This window comes from Furipterus horrens, unplaced genomic scaffold, assembly GCF_987537825.1.
Source record: "Furipterus horrens unplaced genomic scaffold, mFurHor1.1.pri manual_scaffold_5, whole genome shotgun sequence".
NCBI classification, from domain to species: Eukaryota; Metazoa; Chordata; class Mammalia; order Chiroptera; family Furipteridae; genus Furipterus; species Furipterus horrens.
The window spans coordinates 199834086-199855283 of NW_028327175.1; the positions used below are offsets into that span (position 1 = coordinate 199834086).

Here is a 21198-nt window from a genome sequence, read left to right on the forward strand (position 1 = left end):
AATGAGGCGGGGAGTCTAGTGGGCAGATCTCAGAAAAGGCAGAAGTAGAAAACAGGAGGGCACATCCTGTGTGATTGCATTTCTATGACATTTTAGAAAAGGTTAAACTTGAACACCAGATGAAAAGAGGGAATGGAAAGCGGAGGAGCCAAAGGAAACTTCTAGAACGAGGAACCAGTTCTGTATCCCGAGTGGCGGTGGCTGCCCCACTACATACAGTGATCAAAACTCAATGCGGGGGGCACTTGAAATGGTGACGTGCCTTCGATGTCAACAAGGGCTTAATGAAAAAGGGACCCACGCACGTACTTCGGGCTGCGTGGAACGTGGGTTAGGAAGCGGAGGTGGACGTGGTGATGGGAGGCACTGCGTTTGGGGTGCGACGAGGTGGCCATGGCACGGGTGGGAGGAGGGAGGTGTGTTTTGCAGGCAGGACCACGAAGACTGACTGAGGCACCAGACGGGGGGATCCTGGGGAGAGACGCCCTCGGGGGGACGCCTAGGGTTCTGGCCTCAGCAGGTGAGCCGAGCGTGGCCCCGCAGCGCACAACGTGCTGACTGTCGAATTTCAACCAAAAGGAAAACACTGTCATGTCTGAGACCGCTCCCTCCCCGGGCAGAGGGCCCCCAAGGAACAGCCTCCTCTCCATGCAGTCCCTCGGGGACGAAGGGGGCAGAGCATGGGCTCCCAGCCACAGGGGTCTGAGGATCTCCTGGGCGGGTGTTCACAGCCTCACGGCGCTCCCTTCCCAGAATGTAACTCAGGAGCTCTGGGCACAGGAGCCACTCATCAGAGGAACAAGAAAGCCACCCCGTGCCCATGGGAGGGGGAACCTGAGGGCTGGGAGAAAGGGAAGAGCGGCCCATCCCACCATGACCCACAGTTGAACCTGGCATTAGACACAGGCTCCGTCTTCACTTGAAGCTCCAGGACCGGGGGAGCTTTGAGCCCGGATGCCTCTCTGCACGAGTCTCAACACCTGGGTCACTTCCCCGTGGCAAGGGCCCAGGTCGCCTACTGAGGACACACAGGCTCCCGGTGGGGGGGCTCCGGGGTCCTTCAGGAGGTGGGCTCTGACCCACGGGGGCCACCGAGTGGGGCCCCGAGTTTGAGGCTGCAGCACAGCCTGCCTCCCCTCCCCGGGCCTCGGCTACGAGACCCACGCACGACCCAACGACTCTGGCTTCCCTGGACGGCCAACACCACATCCTCCAGGCGGGGGGCTTTATTAAGTTTCACAACCATGAAAACACAGGGAGGTGGCGTTCACAGCAAACACTCCAGACAGAAGAACCGACCCAGCCGCCCCCACCCCCTGCAGCCCCCCTCCACGTGTCTCCCAGAGATGGTTCCTGCATCCTTCCTCTGAGAGTTCAAGGAAGTGGGAAGTGGACATTTAGAGGCAACATGGAAGCAGAAGGGGAACCGTGAGAAACAGCACGTGGGAAACACATTACAGAAAACCCCTTCGACTGTGAGATGCTGTCGGGGCGGAAGCGCGTGTCCCGGGCTCAACGTCCATCCTCCGGGGGGGGCCAGTCATACGGGGCCCTCGCTGATGCCCTCCAGAGGCAGGGTGGGCGCGGCGTCGGCGGGGGAGCTCTCCTCTTTCTTCAGCGAGGTGGCCACGCGGAGACTGACGTAGGGTTTGTGACAAGCTGTGTTGGCCAGGGGCGGGTAGTGCTGTCTGTAGCAAATGTAGGCAAAAATGAGGCCGATGACTCCGCCCACCAAAGAATCTAGGCAAGAAAGAGCAAACACGGGAGAAATGCGTTAGGAGTCATTCCAAGGTGGCCAGGAAGCACTTCTCCCATCTGCTCCAGCGACCGGCTTGCTTGCTGGGCCCCTGGCAGATGGAAGGAAAGAGAACCCACGCCGGAGGGACAAAGCGTGCTGGCCTCTGCAAACTCTTCTAGAACTTAAGCATCCCTCTGAAACGTGCCCTGGATCCCTTCTTCTCTCTGTCTCTTTACTGAGCACCTGGGCTCAGGTTTGCATTCCTGGTTGTTAAAAGCACGTCTACATTTTGGAAAAGGCGTCCAGCCACCTCTGTGGGATCTAACCCCCTTGGAGGGCCCTGACTTCTTTTTCTTTAGCAAGTTCCTGCGGGAGTCCTGCAATGTGGCTGCCGCGCCACGGAGATGCAGCGGGCACGCCGGGCTCCGCCAGGGGAAGGTGATTTCCCAGGGAAGGCATGAACCCTGGGAGCCACCAAGTGAATGAAACATTTTATGATACACCAGGACTGGCAAGCCCAACGGACCACGGGTGGGAGAGGCCTGGTCCCCCCAACGAGCTGCAGATCTCAGGCCGGAGGCTGCAAGGGGGACAGACGAGGCAGGAGGGGCCTGTGCAGGTGGAATAGGCCCCCCCACATGGCACAGCCCCTCGCAGGGAGGGCATTCAGCTGGCGTCTGATAGAGACCGCGCAGGCGCGGCACACGCAACAATCCTCAGTGTGCGTGTGTGCGTTCATGTGTGCCCACGTGCCCACACTTCTATGTCTATGGATTATTCTTGCCCAAAAGATCTGGACATGATGGAATTCTTCCCCTAAAGAAACTCTGAACTCTTTTGGGAAGGTCACCGTCATGCTGAATTGTCTTTCTCCATGTGGGGGTTTCCGGTTCCACATTTATCATGTTAGATCACACACACTCATAGACAGGAAGCCCCTGCCCCATGTTACAGAAGACACTCAGGCTCGGAGAGGCCAGCGGAGCTCTGCACAGACATGCCCCTCGTCAACGACCATGGACTTGAACTCTGGTGCCCTGGTTCTGCACCTGAGCTGCTCAGTGGGGCTGGGCTTGATTCCCGCCTGGCAGCTTCATCCCAGGCTTTGTGTGTCCAGCTTTCAGAAGGTAGCGGGCCGTGGCTAAGTCCGTCCACCTGGGTTCCCTTAACGCATCCATGCTCAGGGCGTTAAGTCTCCAAACACTTCCCCGTAAGCAACACACCGTACTGACCTCGGTTTAAGTCACAGGCTGATTCTCCTGGGTCTCCTGCAGGGGATTTGGTGGTGGGGGTGTCAAGGAAGTGCATCTTTCAAGAAAACAAACTGTTTAATGCTTAGATATTTGCACCTCACTTCTCATTCTTGTTTGTTTTGTTTTTTTAATTTTTGAGTCTGTTATAGGCAGCCTGGCTCCACCTAGCTATATCGGGTTAATTTTTGAGGAAAGGGACAATATTTTGGTATTTTATCATCTTCTGAAGGACTGCTCTACTGTCAGCATTTTTACTAGGCTAACAGTAAAAAAAAGTTAGAAAGTTCTGTAACGAAGAGCTTTACTCCCTTTTAAATAAATTAAGTAATTTACTGCGTACAATGTTACTTACATACAGTGGCAAAACAGGTAAAGAACACAGGCATTTCTGTGATGGCGGCATGAAGGCCCACTGTGTGCCCAGTCGCTGCTCTGGCAGGAGGAAGGTGGACACAGCAGCTCAGGATGGTTTTTTTTCCAAAGTGCAAATAAACGAGGTCATCCTCCTGACCAAAATCCTTCCCGCCGCTCTCAGGGAGCTGACCAAGCCCCCGGGGCCTTCCGGGCCGTACACCTGATGCTGCCGACCCTCCCGGCCATTGGCACCCTCTCCCCGTCCTAGGGCCACTGTCTTCCCTTCCGCTTCTCAAATGTGCCTGTGTTCCCCCTCTCCCTCCTCTTCCTCCTAGCGCCGTTTCAATCCTGGGGATCCCTTCCTTTCCCTCGCTCCCCTATTCCATTTCCACCATCTTTCCGAGCCCCACTCAGCATCGCCGTGCGGCAAGGCCGTCCCTGGGCTCCAGACTAGACCGAGTCTCCCATCATTGTCCCCTTCACCCCCACATGCAGGCAGAACGGAAAATAACGACACACTGTGATTGTTCAGTGTTTAACGCTGGACTCTAAGCCCCACGAGTGCAGGGCTGTGTCCGTCCTGTTGGCGGGGGATACCCGGACCTCTGGGACCACGCGGTGTTCATGCAGAACGAGCTCGGCCGAGGGACGTGGATGCATGAGTGTGTGCACAGTAACCGGCAGCTGACGCGTGTGTGTCCTCGCATGGGCCCCTCCCGCCTGCCTCGGCCGCCGTTTCCCCATCAGTAACGTGAGCGCATCAGGCAGCTGCGTGGACAGTGAGAGGTCTCCCCGTGCGCATTGCAGGGACATGATCCCCAGGGTCAGCCTCCTGAGACCCAGCGTTCACATTATTTGGAAGCTCAGCCAAGGGCATATCCTTTGTTGGGAGCAAACCTCACTCAGAAACTGACGTCGTTCTAACTGGCCAAAGGAGCGGACTGAATAACTGCGGCTCCTTTCCTCTCTACAGCGGCTCGAACACAGCAAGACTGTGTGGCCTCCGTCTGGAAGAAAGGGAGGAAGACATACCGGCGCCTGCTTGGCCTGAAGGGAAGACCACCTGAGAGACAACAGTGAAACCCCAAAGCGCACCTCGGCTCCCAGCACAGGCACCTGAGGCTGCAGGGAAGGGAGCCATTTTCCTCTACCCTTCCAGGTTCTTTCAATGGGTCTAATGATTAAGTCAACATGATAGATTCATAAGAGAAAATGACCAAACTTCATTACACATACAGGAAACCGACATCCATGAGTTAGAGACTCCACATACATGACAGGTTCAGACACAGGAAGGTAAAATGATGTATATATGACACCCTGAGTTAAGGAGGAGGGAAGGCACCCTGGACTTCCCAGTGGAGGAGGGCAATTCACAGATGATGAAGAGCGGACAATCAGTAATTAGGTGTTTACCCTGCCTTATAGATAAGAGACAAGTTAATGAGGCCGTTCTTCTAAAGACTGTGCCACAGAGAAGGTCACAAAATAAAACCTGAAAATATAGACTCTGCAGTGCCCACCCATCCCAGTTCTTCTTATTCTGTTCCTTTCCTAAACCACAGGGAGCTTTCTAGCCTTTCCCCATCCTTCGCCTCACATAGCCACTCACCAGTCTGGAGTTCTGATCTCCTTAGAACGGCCAAACTTCACGGCACTTTAAATAAACCTCTAATGAACTTACAAAACAGTTGTCACCCAGGCAATGGAAAAACAGTAGGTACCGTGCATTCCTGAGCAGGGTCACAAGGCGTAACTAATGTGATCGAACCAAGTTCCACACACGGAGATGCTCTGCGGGTAGCCTGTGGCCAGCAGCCTGGGATGTACACCACAGCTTCCATCTAGCTGACAGTCTCAGAGCTGCACTGTGGTTCTGTTTTTCCTCCACCCACGGGGAACAGCCCCGTGGGGTGTTAAGTTTGTTAACATTTGAAATGACCCACAGCATCCCCATTTGCGCCACTGACTACTGAACAGAGCAAGCAGCGAAAACGACAAATAATGCCATTCGACTTCTTACTTTCTGTGGCATGGCATTTCACCAGGTGCATCACTGACCAAGACATCAGATCATCGCCAAGGACACGCGCCCCAGCATTACTGAGGAGGCAGCAGGCAAGGGAGTTCTATCCCAGTGGGTGTGGTTTTCCCGTTTGATGGCATGAGTGAAACGTGGTGACTCGGGTCCCGCCAGTTTTCAGAAGCAGCCAGGGCAATGGACGGTCTAGCTGAGCTGCCCTCTCAGCAAAGTCACTCGGGGCTTTGTTGATTGCAAAGGCGGTAACCAAGATCCAAATAACCACTTCATCATGGGGGAGATGGCCCTTGAGGGCCTTAAGGGGGCCATTGCTACTGACGAACCCACACTCACAGCCTGCACACGCCAGCCCTACAGGGGGAGCAGGCGTGACCAGGGCACTTGAGACGTGGGGGCAGGGAGCACCCCCCGCCTTCCAGGCAGAGGGAGGAGGAGGGCTGGCAAACCTGAGAAACTGAAGGAAGGCCCATCTCTCACCGGAGGAGTGGTGTCTACAGTTGTGTCGGACATAAGCTGACCAGGCTCCTGGTGTGGGTCAGAGAAGGTCTTCCATGTCCCAGCAGGGCTCTGTTGAACCTCAGCATGACCCATGGGCTCTCTGGGCTACCGTCTGTGTATCTTTTTTAACCCCACGCCTGCCACTCAGTGCTGACCCGCCTCACCCTGCCCCCTCCACTGCCTCGCTCATCTTTGTTTCTCTGGGGCCCAGCAGCTGTTATTCAGTAAACGTCGGGTCACCGAGATGCACCGAACAACATTTACCAGATGCCCTAAAGAATCACCACCAGCAGCCACGAAAGGCAGCATCTCGTGTGATCCCAGGTACGTGCAATGCCCAGAACAGGTGAATCCAGAGAGAAAGAAAGTAGACCAGTCATTGCCCGACGCTGGGGAAGGAAGAGTATGAGTTTCTTTTGGGGGTGATAAAAATGTTCTGGAATTAGACAGGGGTCATGTTTGTACAACTCTGAATATACTAAAGACACCACTGAAGGGTACACTTTAAAAGGGAGGATTTCTTAGCTATCTATGATATCTCAATAAAACTATTAAGAGGGGTTGGAAGAATCAATACCAGTTGGGTTTCAATGGTGGTACAGAAGCCTAGACTTTGAATCAGGCAACCTGGATTTGAATTTTTACCTGTCAAATGGGCCTGACCCCACACCCTTATCATGAGGTTAAAGGACACGAAAGGCTCTTGCGGTGTCTGGCATACAGAGGTGCTGGCTGCGCTCATCTGTTCTGGCGCAAGCAAACAGACATGTTTCTGAAGATGTGCTGTCAAGTTCCAGGAGGAACACATCCTTCCCTGTCACCATGGCAACATCCAACATCACTGAGCTGGCTGACTAGGGACTTTGTACAATTTGGGTTCCATGACCCAAGATACCAGGGTAAAAACAACTCTGGCAAATTCGACAACCTCATGTGATGGTTGATGTTCTTTTTATTCCATTCCTAGTAAACCTTCCCGTTTCTGTGACTCTGAGTTTCTTTAAAAGAACTTACATGGCACAGGGCAGACACGATCCACCTGGCAAACTGTAAGCTGGAAGGCAGCTAACCACGTCTGTCTTCAATACCGTGCCTCCAACAGAAAGCATGCCTAGCACACGGGCACAGGAAGATGGATGGATGGATGGATGCATGCATGAATCAATGAATGTTTAAAGTATAATTCTGGTTCATTTCAGAAGGGGAAGAACTTGCAGAGAATAAGGTTAATTTTTGTAGAACCGTTATACTGTAAAGAAAAATCAATACCAGTAAAAAAGGAACATGATTCATGCATTCATTCAACACACATTTATTAGGCACTGCTGTGAGTTGAATTGTGTCCCGCCCCCCCCACCAAAGGTATGTTGACATGCTCACCCCCAGTAGCTCAGAATGTGACCTTACTTCGTCTTGGAGTCTGTACAGAGGTCATCAGGGTAAAATGAGATCATCAGGGTGGGCTGTGACCTGCCTTGACTCGTGTCCTTGTAAAAAGGGGACATTTGGATACAGGAACAGACACACACACAGAGAAGATGGCGCAAAAACACGAGGTAAACGCTGTGTGAAGATGGAGGCGGGGGTTGGAGCTATGCTGCCAGAAGCCAAGGGACCTTTGGGGCCACTGGGAGCTGGAAGAGGCCCCCAGAACCATGAGGCAATTTCTACGGCTCTGAGCCACTCCGTTTGTGGAACTTGGTCACAGCAGTCCTAGGAATGGGAGTCACAGGGGGCCTTGGCAGAGGAGTGGCACACACTGGCTCACGATTTACAGGCTCACTCTCGCTGCAGTGTGAGAGGCAGAGGGGGAAGGAGGGCGGCGGGCAGGGAGGTCTCTATCGCAATAGTGCAGGCAAGAAATAATGGTGGTCTGGGCCGGAGAGGGAAGAGGAAGTTGGATTCTGGGAGTACTTCAAACGCAGAGCCAGTAAGAGAAACCAGAGAAAATCCTGGACGCCGTGGGGAGGATGACCTGGGCTAAAACGAAGCAAGGCCGTCGGTGGGACTCAGGAGCGGCCAGATAAGACACAGAGGAAGCAGCCTGAGATGCCGGCTGTTTACTGGAGATGAATACGCAGTCGAGAAACTAGATACACTTCGCAAGAGCATTATGTAAGAGGTGCTTCCGATTAGGCACAGTTGCTCAAATTGAAAGCAAAATGGAGTCATAAAAGGCTCCTGATGTCGACTAAAGGCTACAGGCAGAGAGCCTCAGGGTTTGCTGCTGCCTGCAGGATCCCACGTGCATTCCCATCGTGATGGATGGCCCCTGCCCGCGGTCACTGGGCCGCTCAGGCCACCGAAGAAAAGCAACCACGTATTTATCTCAGTCGCCAGCCGGCCTCAAAGGCCCAGCCACATGGCTGTCAAAGGCCTCAGTGGCTGTCCCCTCTCCACACTGGAAGCCTGGAGGCCTCCTTGATGACTCTCCTAATGACTGTGTTGAATGAATATGATTTCCCACACCTTGAACATGGCTGCTTCTTAACATATAACAAGGGGAGGAGAGATAAGAGTGTAGAGATTGTGCAGTTCATGGGTTTTCAACCTCAGGGGCAGACATTTGGGCCTGAATAAGGGGGAGGTGCCACCTTGTACACTAGGGGATGTCTCGCAGCACCCCTGGCCTCTACCCATGAGATACGTAGTGACCTCCACTCCCAACTGTGAAAACCAAAACGATGTCTCCGGACATTGCTAAGTGTCCCCTGGGAGGTACAGTCCCCCCACCCCAGTTGACCACTGGTAGAGGCAGTGACAGGTGGCCTCTTAAAAGGGGAATTCAGGTAAAACGGCTCAGCAGCTGATGCAGCTACATGTTATCTGGAACGTAATCCAAGTCATTGATAAAAGCAGATGTCTTCTCAGCGCCCCGACCACGCATCCGCCTGGCCGGACCATGCAGCAGCCTCTCCCCGCTGCACCCTCCGCCCCTCCGCTCCCCAGGAAAGTGGAAGGCAGAGACTGCAGGGTGGAGTGAGGCCAGGGAGAGAGCAGGGGACGCTGGGAGGGGCAGGGAGAAGCAGGAGGTCCCAGAGAGGCTGGGGAGAAGGTGCCCCCAGCTAGGAGTCCCCCTCACCTGGCCTCAGCTGCTGTCTCACCACCCCTAGAGCAAACACTTAGGAAGGGGTGAGAGGAAGGCGGTCCTGCAGGCACTGGGGCCACGGAGACAGGACAAGGGAGGAGGGGAGCAGTGCCCGGGGGCAGAGCAGGAAGGAAGGGAAGGTGCAGGCCACAGACTCATCGTGGAAGGCACTCGTCCTGGGGAGCCGGATCTGGGCACATTACATTCAGTTCGTTTGCTTCAAGTCGACCCAGTGAAGCTCCTCACCAGTGCCTGGAGACCGCACCGGAAATAACATAATGTAGACTCCTGGCTCAGGGTCACCTGAGCACCGTGATCTGAGGATTGCCCTTTAGGAAAGACAGCCTAAACCCCGTGCTCCTGGAAGCCACATGTCCTGCGGACGCCACCTGTGTCTCTGCTTCCCGTCTGCTGTGGCAGCCGCGACAGCTGATCTGCAGAGGGACATGGCTCGGCTTGGTTTTATTCCAAGAGCAAGCCCCTCCCTCGTTTGGTTATTTCTGACTGATGACGTATCGTAAGCTGCCCCCACCTTGCAGCGGCTGCTAAGAAACATCACTGGCATTGATCCCTGGGCTGAACATCTCCTTCGGAAACACATCCATGGTGAGAAACATGTCCTTGTGGGATGGGTCTGAGATGTGAAAGGAGCCGTAAAACCATCCGGCACCGAGTCAGAGGACTGCGGCGAGTGGTCCAGCAGGGAGGTCACATTGCGGCCCAAGGCCAAGGGCCCGCCATCCCAGCAGGACTTGAGCAGCCTCTTGGGCATAAAGGAGGAAAAACTGCAATTGTGTCCCCGGCAGGGGCGGCGTTAAGGCCAGACCTCACTTCAACAGGCACATTTTCATTAAAATGACGTCCCCTCTGTCACTCCAGCCTGCTCTGGTTTCTGACAACGGGCGCCGACTTCTCCCCAGAGAGGTGCCTTTCCGCACCCACCCCTGCAGGAGCCCATCAGGTACTCACCTTGCCAGTGATGCTTGTAGTCGCACATGCGGGACAGGGCGATCATCATGGCGCAGTACAGGGGCAAGATGGCGGCGCAGAGCCTCCAGCTCTTCCCCCGCCCGCTCTCAGTAAAGCAGTGCAGCTTGCCAGCCAAGTAGAACGTCGTGAAGCCGAGGCCGGAGAAGGCAACTGCCAAAGGGAAACAGCAGGTGTTACTCTGGCCAGTTGGCACGTGGCAGGGGCGCAGAGCATCCTGAGCACCCTGTGTCCCATCACGCACACCCCGGGGCACAGGGCCACGTTGGCACCAGACACCAGCTAGGCAATCTGTCTGTGCTTTTGCTAGAACTTTCAACCAGGAGGATGACCTTCCAGGTTCGCATGTGATCAAAATCTATCCTATTCCATCCATCCATCCATCCATCATTCATTCATTCATTCATCCAACGATAAAATAATGGGTATCTGCCATGTGCTAGACAGGCACTATCTTATTTCAGGTGTGGGCAATAAAATGATACACCAGATGCTGTGTCTAGTCTCAAGGGGTTCACAGTCACGGTCAGGTTGAAGGACAAGGCCATGCTAATAGATGATTTTAATATAACGTGTTGAGTTCTATAAGGAAAGAAGGATACACAGAACAAAAGACTGGGACAACTCAGATGTGAGGGGCAAGGGAAAGAAAGGGATTTTGGGCTTGGTAGCATTCACTCAGATGGGGCCAGCACATGCTGCGGAGGGGCGGGACTGACGGGGAAGTCAGTCATGTCAAATTCCTTGTTTTCCCCCTTAGAATTTACGGTTATTGATTTTCACTATTCAACGATAACTTTCAGCTGTGCTAAATCCATTGTCAAAAGTATGGAGTTGGGTGTAGCATAGATAAACCCCAAGCTTTTCATCCAGGCAGGACTGAAACCGAGTGGGGACTCAGTGAGATTTCAGGCGGGTCTTCCGTGGGCTCGGAACAACGGTCCTCAGCCCTGGCGACACAGGGAGTCGTTTTTAAAACATGGAAGCTTTAAAAAATGCCTCTAGCTGGGCCCCATTGCTAGACATTCTGTCTGTCCTGGTCTGCGGGTCTGGAGTGGCCCCGGTGTGTGTGCACCTGTGTGTACATGTCTGCATGGGTGTGTATGAACTCCAACGGCATCCAGGATTGAGCTTAGATACTTTTATTGAAGGCAGGAGCTCCTGCCTTCTCTGGACACCGGCCAATCAAAACTTTCCTCTTGATTAGAAAAAAACTGCCGAGGGGCGCAGCTCCGAGGTAAACAGCTCACAAAGTGACTTGGTAAAATGCAACTAAAAAGGGAGTCCCTCGGTACGAACGCAAGCTTATAACAAAGAAGGGCTTTTTCAGCAATCAAATTAAGGCAACCGAGGGGTGTTTTTTCTTTTTAAAACCATATTAAACCAGATTTATTGCAAGAATAAAAATAAAGCACTTAAATATTTCTAAATAATAATGAGCGCTCGAATAAACAGCAAAGCAGTGCCAGCGCAGATTGAATATTCTGGTTAAAGTGAGCGTATGCATTGCGCAGGCCTGCTGCGGATCACTGGCCATGATGAAGGGTACGAAATGATATCTCCAAAGTGGCCCCATCGGGCCAGCATCCTAGCCAGCACAGCGGGGTCTTAATCTCCAGCCCTCACCCACTTTCCTGTGTCCCTTCCGTTCACGGACACTCTCCCTTGAAGCGTCAGAGTTGGGGGGCTGGGGGGGCTGGACAGTTGGCTCTGGTGGGTCCTAGCCTCATCCCGAGCTCTTATGGGACGAGGAATGGACTTCACACAACTCAGGCAGCTTAGCAAGTCTATCCACCTAACTATACAAATGGGGGGGCCAGGAAAAAACTGCCCTGGGCCTCGACAGGGTGGCAGATGAGACTCCCCACGATTTCAGAGGGGAAGCAGCCCTGGAGGCTGCCAAACTGGCATCTCTTGGGAAAAGAAACAGAAAAAAAAAAAAAATCGGTGAGTGACGGGTGGATGTGGAGGGGAAATGTGTGTGTGTCCCTGTAATAACGACGCTTCCGAGACTTTCAGAGGCTGAGTCCCTCCGCCAGCACCGCCCGAGGCTCCAGGCACACTCAGGAGAGGGACCAGAACAGGCTGTGGACAACCTCGAAGGCCGAGCCCTGGGGCAGGCGGCTTGAGGCCTGACCCTCGATCACCTCCCTGTGCACCAGGGGCTGGAACGGACCCAGCTCTGGCAGCAGAGGGTGCGGCTCATTGTCTGCAGAGCAGGCAACACGTGTTCCCTCGCACGTGGTGGGGCCCATACCGCATCCCTCCCGAGCGCTGCAGCATCTGCTTGTGCAAAAAGGAGGCGGGATTCAAAGGCATTTGCAAAGGCCAAGTTCAACAGCCTAGACTCTGCGGGCTTCCGCCAGCAGCTGGTCTTCAACACATTCCAGTGGGCCTTTGGCAGTACTTTTAAAGCAGAACTACGGGCCCCTTTTTTTCTAGGCGACATGACAGGTCCCACTTTAGTGATCAACATGCTTGTCACTTTCTCATTGGCTTTATATAGTTACTGAACCTTTGGCAAAGGCCCTCTAAGGCACTTCTTCCTGACCCAGGAGGCAGGCTGGGGAACAGGGGAGCTTGGCATTCCTGCTTTTCCAAATACTGCCCGAAAGAGAATCAGGCTCGGCCAAACCACACCGAATGCAGAGGATCCCAGCATTCTGTCACGTCCTCCCGGAGACGGGGGCGGGGCGCTGAGACCAAGCATGATCTCCCGCGAGCCTCCCAGCTCTAAGGTCCGGGACCCATCAAGGCTCAGACTCAGAGTCAACGGGGAGAAAAAGAAACAGGAAGGTGTTTTGTTGTTGCCGTTTGTTTTAAAGAAACGTTTTCCTACTCTAGCCAAACAACACTGTGTTCTCTTCTCAAAGAAACATACACTTGAGACGCTGAGGGGCTGTAAAACCTGCTGTGCTGGTGGGAACAAGGGAGACGGTCAGGTCACCCGAGCGCCTGGCTCTCCCTGCGCAGCCCCTGCCTGCAGCGGAATCAGAACAGAACTCTGCACTCGCGGGCGTCGGCGGGCGCTGAGCACCTTCGGAGATGAGGATTATAATAAAGGGTGAATGAGTTCACGTCTCGGTTACATTATTAATGACAAAAATATAATCAGAACCCTCCCCAGCCGGGGTGAGAGGGTGCAGACCGTCTCCCCGTCCCGGGGTTCAGAACTTGCTGATTTGCGCTCCGAAGTTCGTGACACACAGACACGGAAACAGCCACCCCCACACCCCCACAGCGATCCTGCTTTCAGCCGGGAGCAGGTTTTCTTGGCTGGAAGCAGCTGATTGTAAATATTTATGTGTTGATCTGGCTGTGAAAAGCAAAGATGCTCTCGGAGCCTCTCAACTGCAAGCAAACGAAGCGGGCGGTTTCCCCACTCTGTTTCTGCCACCGTCAGCGATCACTGGGCTGTTGTCTAGGAGGGCAGAGAGGCAAAGCCTCGCACGACAAGTCGCGGGCCCAGGGAGGGATGCAGGCGCCCTGTGGCCAGGGCTGTTGGCTGACCTGGTCACCCTGAGGGGGCAGCACTGATTCTTCTCTCAGGCTCCACAGATGAATGGCCAAAGGTCTCCAACGCTCCCCTCACAGAAAAGGTCTATTGACTGAGCCAGCTTAGAGGTGACAATGTGGTTTGCCTTTCTCCCCATTTGACTTTTAATTTTATTGATTTATTGATTGATCTTTAAAGAGAGTGGAAAGGAAAGGGATAGAGGGAGGGAGAGAGAGAGAGAGACATCGATTTGTTGGTCCACTTATTCACGCATTCATTGGCTGATTCCTGTATGTGTCCTGACTGGGAATCAAACCCACAACCTTGGCTATAGGTACAAGGCTCTAACCGACTGAGCAACCCAACCAGGGCCCCCATTTGACTTTAAACCAAGCGGAAGACGTTTGCATCCCAAGGAATGCAAGAAAAAAAAGCTTTAAAAACAAATGAGATAATAATCAGGGGACAGACACTACTTTGGTGTTGCATTTTTCATTTTCGCTAATTATAATAAATTTCCCCAGACAAACAGATCGTTCCTGGCACTGAAGATGGAATCAGGCCCCGATAAGATCGTCTGCTACGACCCCGGAGTTGTGAGACGAACTGAGACCCCGCTGCCGGTCAGAGGCGGAGTGAGGGACGGGCGCGTGCCCCTGCGGCACAGCTGAGTCCCCTGGGTGCGTGTCCTGACCCCACCATTCCTCTCCGTGTCACCCAGGGCAAGGTGCTTAACTTCGGAAGCCCGGGCTTGCTGTCTGTAAAACCGACGCACGCTGCTGCCCAACACAGTGACTGGGAGAACCAGTGACCGAGTCCACGATACACCAGACAACATGCTTGGCACACGTTAGGCCCGCAGCGACAGTCCCTTTCCCCGGCCCCCTGCTTCCTCCACGGATGCTCTTGCTCAGCCCCCGCCGCCCTCCCCAGGGAACCGGAGGACGTGCAGGGGACACGCAGCAGGTGCACACGCAGAGATAAAGGCCGGAGCTCCGGGGCGCCAGGACGGCTCCGTGACCACGAAGGAGTCTGTGCCTGTCGCCGTGATATGGCCGCCTTCTGGAGCAGTGACGGGCACATCGCCGGCGCTCGGTGCGCACAAGCAGATGAATGGACCAAGGAATCAAAGGAACAGCGGGATCACAGGCAACCTGGACCGGAGGATGGGCGCTCTCGGTGCTCGGAGGAGACAGGGTGAGCAGCGTCCCCTTCCGCCTCGGTAATTTTCAGTCTTCCTGCCTCCGTTCCAACGTCCCTTCCTCAGGGGCCCCCCCGGCCCCCGTGGCCGGCGGCACAGGCCCTCCCCGCACTCTGTCCCCGTCCCCCACAGCACCGAGCGCTCCGCCTTCTAGTTGCGTGGTCGCTGCGCAGCCGCCTCCGTCCTCCAGGAGTCAGGGCTGTGTCCCCTGGGCCTGCGCTCAGCAGGTGCTCGGAAAATGTACACGGCCAAGGAGGACACATTCGGCCGGTGGCCTGATCATCAGGGAGGGTTTCCCAAAGGAAGAAAGCGGGGTGAGCCCGATGGAGGAGCGGGAGAGTCGGGTGTGAAAGGAAGGACACAGGCGGGGACGGGCGTGTGGGAGGGAGGTGAGCGGGAGCCCACCCTCAGTTCTTGCAGACCATGTCCTGCCATCCTACCCTCCAGGCATGTGCAGAGTCTCTCTCTCTCCCTCTCTCTCTCTCTCTGAATCTCTCTCCATAACTCCTTCTCCCCTGCCCCCTCGCTTACTCACGCAGGCACACGCGCACGCGCACACACACACACACACACACACACACGTCCCTGGATTTCCTCCAAGGATGACCGGGAATCCTCCTGGACACTTCAGAACAGGAGTCCCTCCACTCTCTAGGGACTGGCAGTCACAGCCAGGCACCTGGGCTAGACTCCAGGGAACAGCGTGAGATTCCCAGATAAGGGGAAGCAATGAGACATCCCAAGGGCCTGAAGGACGGACCGGCAGAGTGACACTCAATGAACCAGAAGAGAAGGGAAGGGGCAGCCGGGCCGAGGTGAGCGGGTGCCGGGCGTGCTCCGCCAGGAGGGGGACCACTGGAAGGTCGGGTGCGGAAGCTTTCGTAACCTGGCCTCACGTCACTCCCAGAACAACACAGGGACACAGGCATTAGGCCCGTGTTAGGGATGAGAAATAGAGGCTCCAATAGGTCAAGTTATGTACTGAAGGTCAGTGCAGCCCTTAAAAACTGAATTATTTCTAAATAGAGCAAAAAACAAGTCACAGATTACCTTGGCCAAAGTGCAGTTACAGCACCGCCCATCGTCTGCCTGTTCTTACAGCCCTGCAGGTGTGTGCCCGTTAGAGGCACCACTGAATCCCAGGACCCAGCACACTGCCATGCAAGGGGCGCCACCAAACATGGGGACTGAATAAATACAATTATCAGTGGACTCCACTCCTGCGACAGGCCAAGGTCCTTGGGCACAGGGAGACACATTCGGCCATGGAAGGTCATGCCCGCCGTCCCCCGTTTTAGACGGGGTGATACTTAAGCGACCCGCGGCAGGTGTGGTTTCCATCTCACGATGAAAAGGACGGCACCAACCCAACGACCTCAGAATTAGACTGAAAGGAGAAGTCAGAGGCAGGAAATGCGAGCAGGAAAAAAACAGACTATAAACTCCTTATGGAATGCCCGTTAGCATCTTCAAAGAGGATTTTGTTCTGAAAAAAAAAACAAAAGCAAAAACAAAAGCAAAAATGCCACCAGCCTACTCGGGCACAATGCACAGAAGGTGCTGAGGAAGCATGAGGGACAGGGGAGAGCGTGGCTGTCGGGGAACAAGGTGGCAGCCCTGTCCACCCCTGCGGCACCGATCCTGGGAGCGGGCAAGGCACCCCAGAGGCGGAGTAACGATGTCTTTTTAAAATAATTTATTTATTTGTTTGTTTGTTTTTAGAGAGAGGGAAAGGAGAAAGAGAGGGAGAGAAACATCACTGTGTGGTTGCCTCTCACTCACGCCCCCAACTGGGGACCTGACATGCAACCGAGTCATGTGCCCTGACTGGGAATCGAACCGGCGACACTTGGCTCGCAGGCCGACGCTCAATCCACTGACCGCAGCAGCCAGGGCTGGGAGTAAGGATTTTTAAATGACAGAAGCCGCTCTGTCCCCCGCCCCATCTGCCCCACACTGCTCCGTGAAAAATCCTTACTAGGAGTTGTCAGTGTTTCTCCTCGCCCTAGAGAGAGCGACCACTGTCACCAAGAACGGGAAGCAGTCTAACCTCCAGGGCCGCCTTCGCTCTTTCCTGCCTTGATGATAGGCCACGATGAGCTGCAACGTAAATACAAGACCAAGCCTTCGAAGGGGAGAGGCTGCTTTGTTCCACGGTTCCATTAGGGCAGCCGATAAAAGCCAGAGCGAGATGAAATAACGAGAACATTTTTAGGAAAAATAATTGCATTTTACATCCACAGGCCTTAGCCGATCAGAAGGTGGATGGCAGGATGCGAACGGCGAAGCACACATCTGAGGAACAACTAAAAAGACAGGAGCTGTTTATTGGCCCCGTGTGCTCATCGGATTAGCCTGTCCTTGGGGTGCAGGGACCCCAGAAACCCCGAAGCCTTCATGACTGCTGCTGCCCAGCAAGCTCCTAAGGAAGAGGCCCCGACTTCGCCTGCCTTCTGTGGGACATTATTTCACCACCTGCGCTTTGATCTGCTAGGGCAAAGCCACCCCTCCCGCCCGCCCCTAGCAGCCTGGACCCGGGACTTCAGCTCGCGCAGGAAGGGAGGGTGTGATGTAACAGAAAACAGACTGGTCCCTGCCCCCAGCTCCTTATGATTTCCTAAATGAGGTGCACCTTTTATTCTAACAAGGTGGCTACAGGTGGGCTCCGGCACGGGCGCTGAATGCAGGCCAGGCGCCGGGAGACCAAGTCATGATTAGGGGCTTCTGGGATGCTCAGCTCTGTCCCCATTCTCCAGACAGGGGAGAGGGGACAGCAGCTGAAAACATCCTCCCAACTGATGCCCAGGGGAGAAAGCCTCCATAAAAACCCCAGCAGCACGCGCGTTAGAGGCTTCTATCGTGGCAAGCGCATCGGCACGCTGGGAGGAGGGTGCTGCGCCCCTGCTCCCCACGAACAGAGCGCCTCACTGGGGCCCCTCCCAGACACGGCTGTACGCATCTCCTTGTCTGGCCGTTCACTGGTATCCTTCGTCACATCCCCGAACCAAGAGGTAAATGTAAGTGTCCTCCTGAGTCCTGCGGGCCGCTCTAGCACATGAATCAAACCCCAGGAGAGAGTGATGGGACCCCCAGATTTACAGCTGATCGGTCAGAAGCGCCAGTGACGACGTGGACTTGGGACTGAGCGCTGAAGTGTGGGGGCCCGTCTGGTGGGACTGAGACCGTAGCCTGTGGGGCTGGACACCCGTGCCAGGCAGGGAGGGTCAGCGCCGGGTTAAACTGGGGGGCGGCCGGCTGGTGTCGCGGAGAATTGCTTGGCGTGGGAACACCCCACCCCTGGTGTCCGAAGTGTGAGTGAGCGCAGTGTGAGAGAAAGGGAGAAACCCTGGAAGACAGGCTGGGCTTTCCACGCGGATCATAAGCAGGCCGGCTATCAATGAGACCCGCCACCCCTGAGGTGTCTGGCTCACGTGCTGACCAGCGGGCGTGATGGCTGCTGACCACATGGCCCAGCCCCTCCTCCCAGTACTGCGCACGCGGGACAGGCGAACCCACGCTGCCTCCACACCTGAGCTAGGTGAGGCCAGTCATTGGTGTGGGTACTGAAAAACCCACACAAAACCAACGGTGAAGGGCAGGAAACTGCAGTTCAAATCAATGATTTGGAAACATAAGGAAGAAAAACACAGCCAACCAGTGCAGAACGAGGAAGCAAGAATTGAAAAAAATGAGGAAAACTTCCCAAATTTTGTGAAGGAGATGGACATACAGGTCCGGGAAGCATGGAGGGTCTCGGGCGAGCTGGACCCAGAGGGGACCACACCAGGACGCATCATGATTGAGATGCCAAAGGTGAGAGAGAAAGACAGAGTCCTGGGGGCAGCAAGAGAGAGGCGGAGAGTTGCCCACAGGGGGGTGCCTATAGGACTATCAGCTGACTTCTCAGAGAGCACTTTGCAGGCAAGAAGGGACTGGCAAGCAGTATTCAATGTGATGAAAGGCAACCTGCAACCAGGATTCCTCTACCCAGCAAAGCTATCATTTGGACTGGAAGGGCAGATGAAGTGCTTCCCAGACAAGGTAAAGCTAAAGGAGTTTATCATCACCAAGCCATTATTATATGAAATGTCAAAGGGACTTACTTAAGAAAAAGAAGATCAAAACTATGAACACTAAAATGACAACAAACTCACAACTATCAACAACTGAATCTAAGAAATAAAACAAAATCCAACTAAGCAAACCAGAACAGGAACAGAATCATAGGTGTGGGGATCATTTGGAAGGTTATCAGCTGGGAGAGGGAAGGGGGAGAAATGGGGAAATGGTGCAGGGACTAAGAAGCATAATTGGTTGGTACAAAACAAACAGGGGGAAGTTAAGAATAATATAGGAAAGGGTGAAGCCAAAGAACTTACATGCACGACCGATGGACATGAAAACTAAGGGGGGTGGGATTGGTGGAGGGAAGGGGGGTACTGGATAGAGGGGAGCAAAGGGAAGAACAAAATTGGGACTGCTGTAACAATATGATCAATGAAATATACTTAAAAAAAAAAAAAAAAAAACACTACAGTACCCTGATCGGTGTGGCTCAGTGGGTTGGGCATCATGCCGCAAAGCGAAAGGTCACAGGTTGCAGGTTTGGTCCCCAGTCAAGGCACATAGGAGAGGCAACTGATGGATGTTTCTCTCTCTCGCATCAATATTTCTCTCCTTCTCCTTCTCCCTCCTTTTCCCTCTCTCTAAAAATAAATAAAATCTTTAAAAACTGGCAGCACCCCTAGTTTCAGGACTGAAGCCCCAAGTGTCTGGGCAGCTCATGAGATAGCTTCCCAACCAAGCTGTCCCCAGTTCCCGGGTCCCCTGACAACACACTCCCAACACCAAAGACCATCCCTGCTCGCCTCTCACTCACAGCCCCAAGGTGACCAACCACAGCCAGGACAAGAGCCTCCCTTGTTTGACCCGTGCCAAGTCTCCCTGTGACACACACCTTCCAAATTCAATAAAATATTTGTCGTACATATAAGAGTTGTGGACTTTCTTTTAGGCAGGAGGGCCATTTAAATTTGGGAAAGCAAACATGGCATTTTCATCTCCTGTGACCTCGGCAGACACTGGTAATTGATCAAGGGATCTTTTATCAAGAAAGTCAAGTCTTGGGCTCAGAATCTTCCTCAAGACAGTGTCTAAGTAGTGACTTGCCCCCCACACCTGCTGGCCTCTTTTAAACCTTCACATCTGACAGAGCACAAAACCGGACTAACTCTCCCGGGCGTTGGAAGATATGGGCTCCAGGTCAGGGGCTGCCCCTGCCAGCGGTCTCACCTATTTGCCAGCTGGGGACGATACCTGCCTCATCCAACTCTCACAGAACATGCTATTCATAAAAACATTTTGTAAACAAATATCTGACATACAAATGAAAGGTGCTGGTGAAGCTGAGGAAACGGGTAACTAGAAACACTGAATGCTGAGGCTGGTCTTGAACCGAGATCTATCTGCTTCGAAGCCCAAGTTGAGTCCTCTTCTCCAGCACAGAGACACCTGCCCGTTACCCAACCCGGGATTTTATATCCAGCAGCGCAGCCGGCTATGTGTCCCAACTGAAATAACGCTGGGTGAAATGCAGAAACAAGCAAACAGTCGTGAACAAGTCACTGAGTCAACACAAAGAGAAGAATTCCTGAAGGCGAAGTCTCCCAAAACGAGGGGCAAGCAGGGTCTTGGGTGCCGGGAAACTGCAAAGCCAGGTGGTGCCCTGCGTGCATCTGCGGAAACCTGCTGACCTTGAACTTCCGCGTTGATGTCTCCATGGGGCACAGAGGCGAAGGGACTAAGTCTCAGGTGTGTCCAAGGTGGAGAACGCGACGGGAGACACTGGACAAACCTTAGATTCTACAGGCTGAACAACAGTAAGTAGGAGCCCGGACTGGCGTGACTCGGTTGGAGCACTGTCCCGTAAACCGACAGACTGCGGGTTCGGTCCCCGGTCAGGGCGCGTATGAAAGGCAATCTATCGATGTTTCTCTCTCACATCCATGTTTCTCTCCCTCTCTCTCTCCTTCCCTTTCCCTCTCTCTAAAAATAAATAAGTAAATAATCTGTATTTTAAAGAGTAAGTAGGAAAGAAAGCCTGATCTTTTGAAGGAAACAGCAAGGGACCTTGCCTGTCTCCATTTCTGAGCTGTGTAACTACAAAGCAGCTCTCATAGGCTTTTGCTGTCCAATTCATGCTTTTCCTGTGGTCCCCAAAAACCTTAAGAAGAGAGTTAATTTGGGGGTGGCCCTAGAGTAGGCAGTGCTCCCCAGATAACTGGCAGAACCCTCATTAGAGGAATTAAACTTCAACCCAGACATCAAAATATTCCCTGAAATAAAGTTCTAGGAAAAAGCAAAACACCCAGAGTAAGAAAAGTCTAACACAAAAGCCTTCAGGGCACACATAGGAAAATCTGATTTATAACCCCTGTAGATATTATAAGGCACAGTATATAAAATTATTACTTGCAATAGGTTTAAGGAAACCATAGGGAAGCATAAAAAGGAAGATAAAGAACAAGCATTATTAAAAAATA

General features: G+C 53.6%; 1 protein-coding gene across 2 annotated transcripts in view; it reads right to left on the bottom strand.

Annotated features, from left to right (window-relative positions):
• Nucleotides 1-1328: 1328 nt before the first annotated feature.
• Nucleotides 1329-21198, bottom strand: part of PLPP4 (phospholipid phosphatase 4) — a 102223-nt gene continuing 82353 nt past the window's right edge. The window contains exons 6-7 of one of the 2 annotated variants that reach the window (XM_090279585.1): nucleotides 9942-10112; nucleotides 1329-1740 (exon numbers count right to left, since the gene is read on the bottom strand). In XM_090279585.1, coding sequence (XP_090135711.1) covers nucleotides 1541-1740; nucleotides 9942-10112 — 371 coding nt within the window. In that variant the 3' untranslated portion in view covers nucleotides 1329-1540. The remainder of the gene's footprint in view (nucleotides 1741-9941; nucleotides 10113-21198) is intronic. The other variant, XM_090279586.1, reaches the window with a different exon arrangement.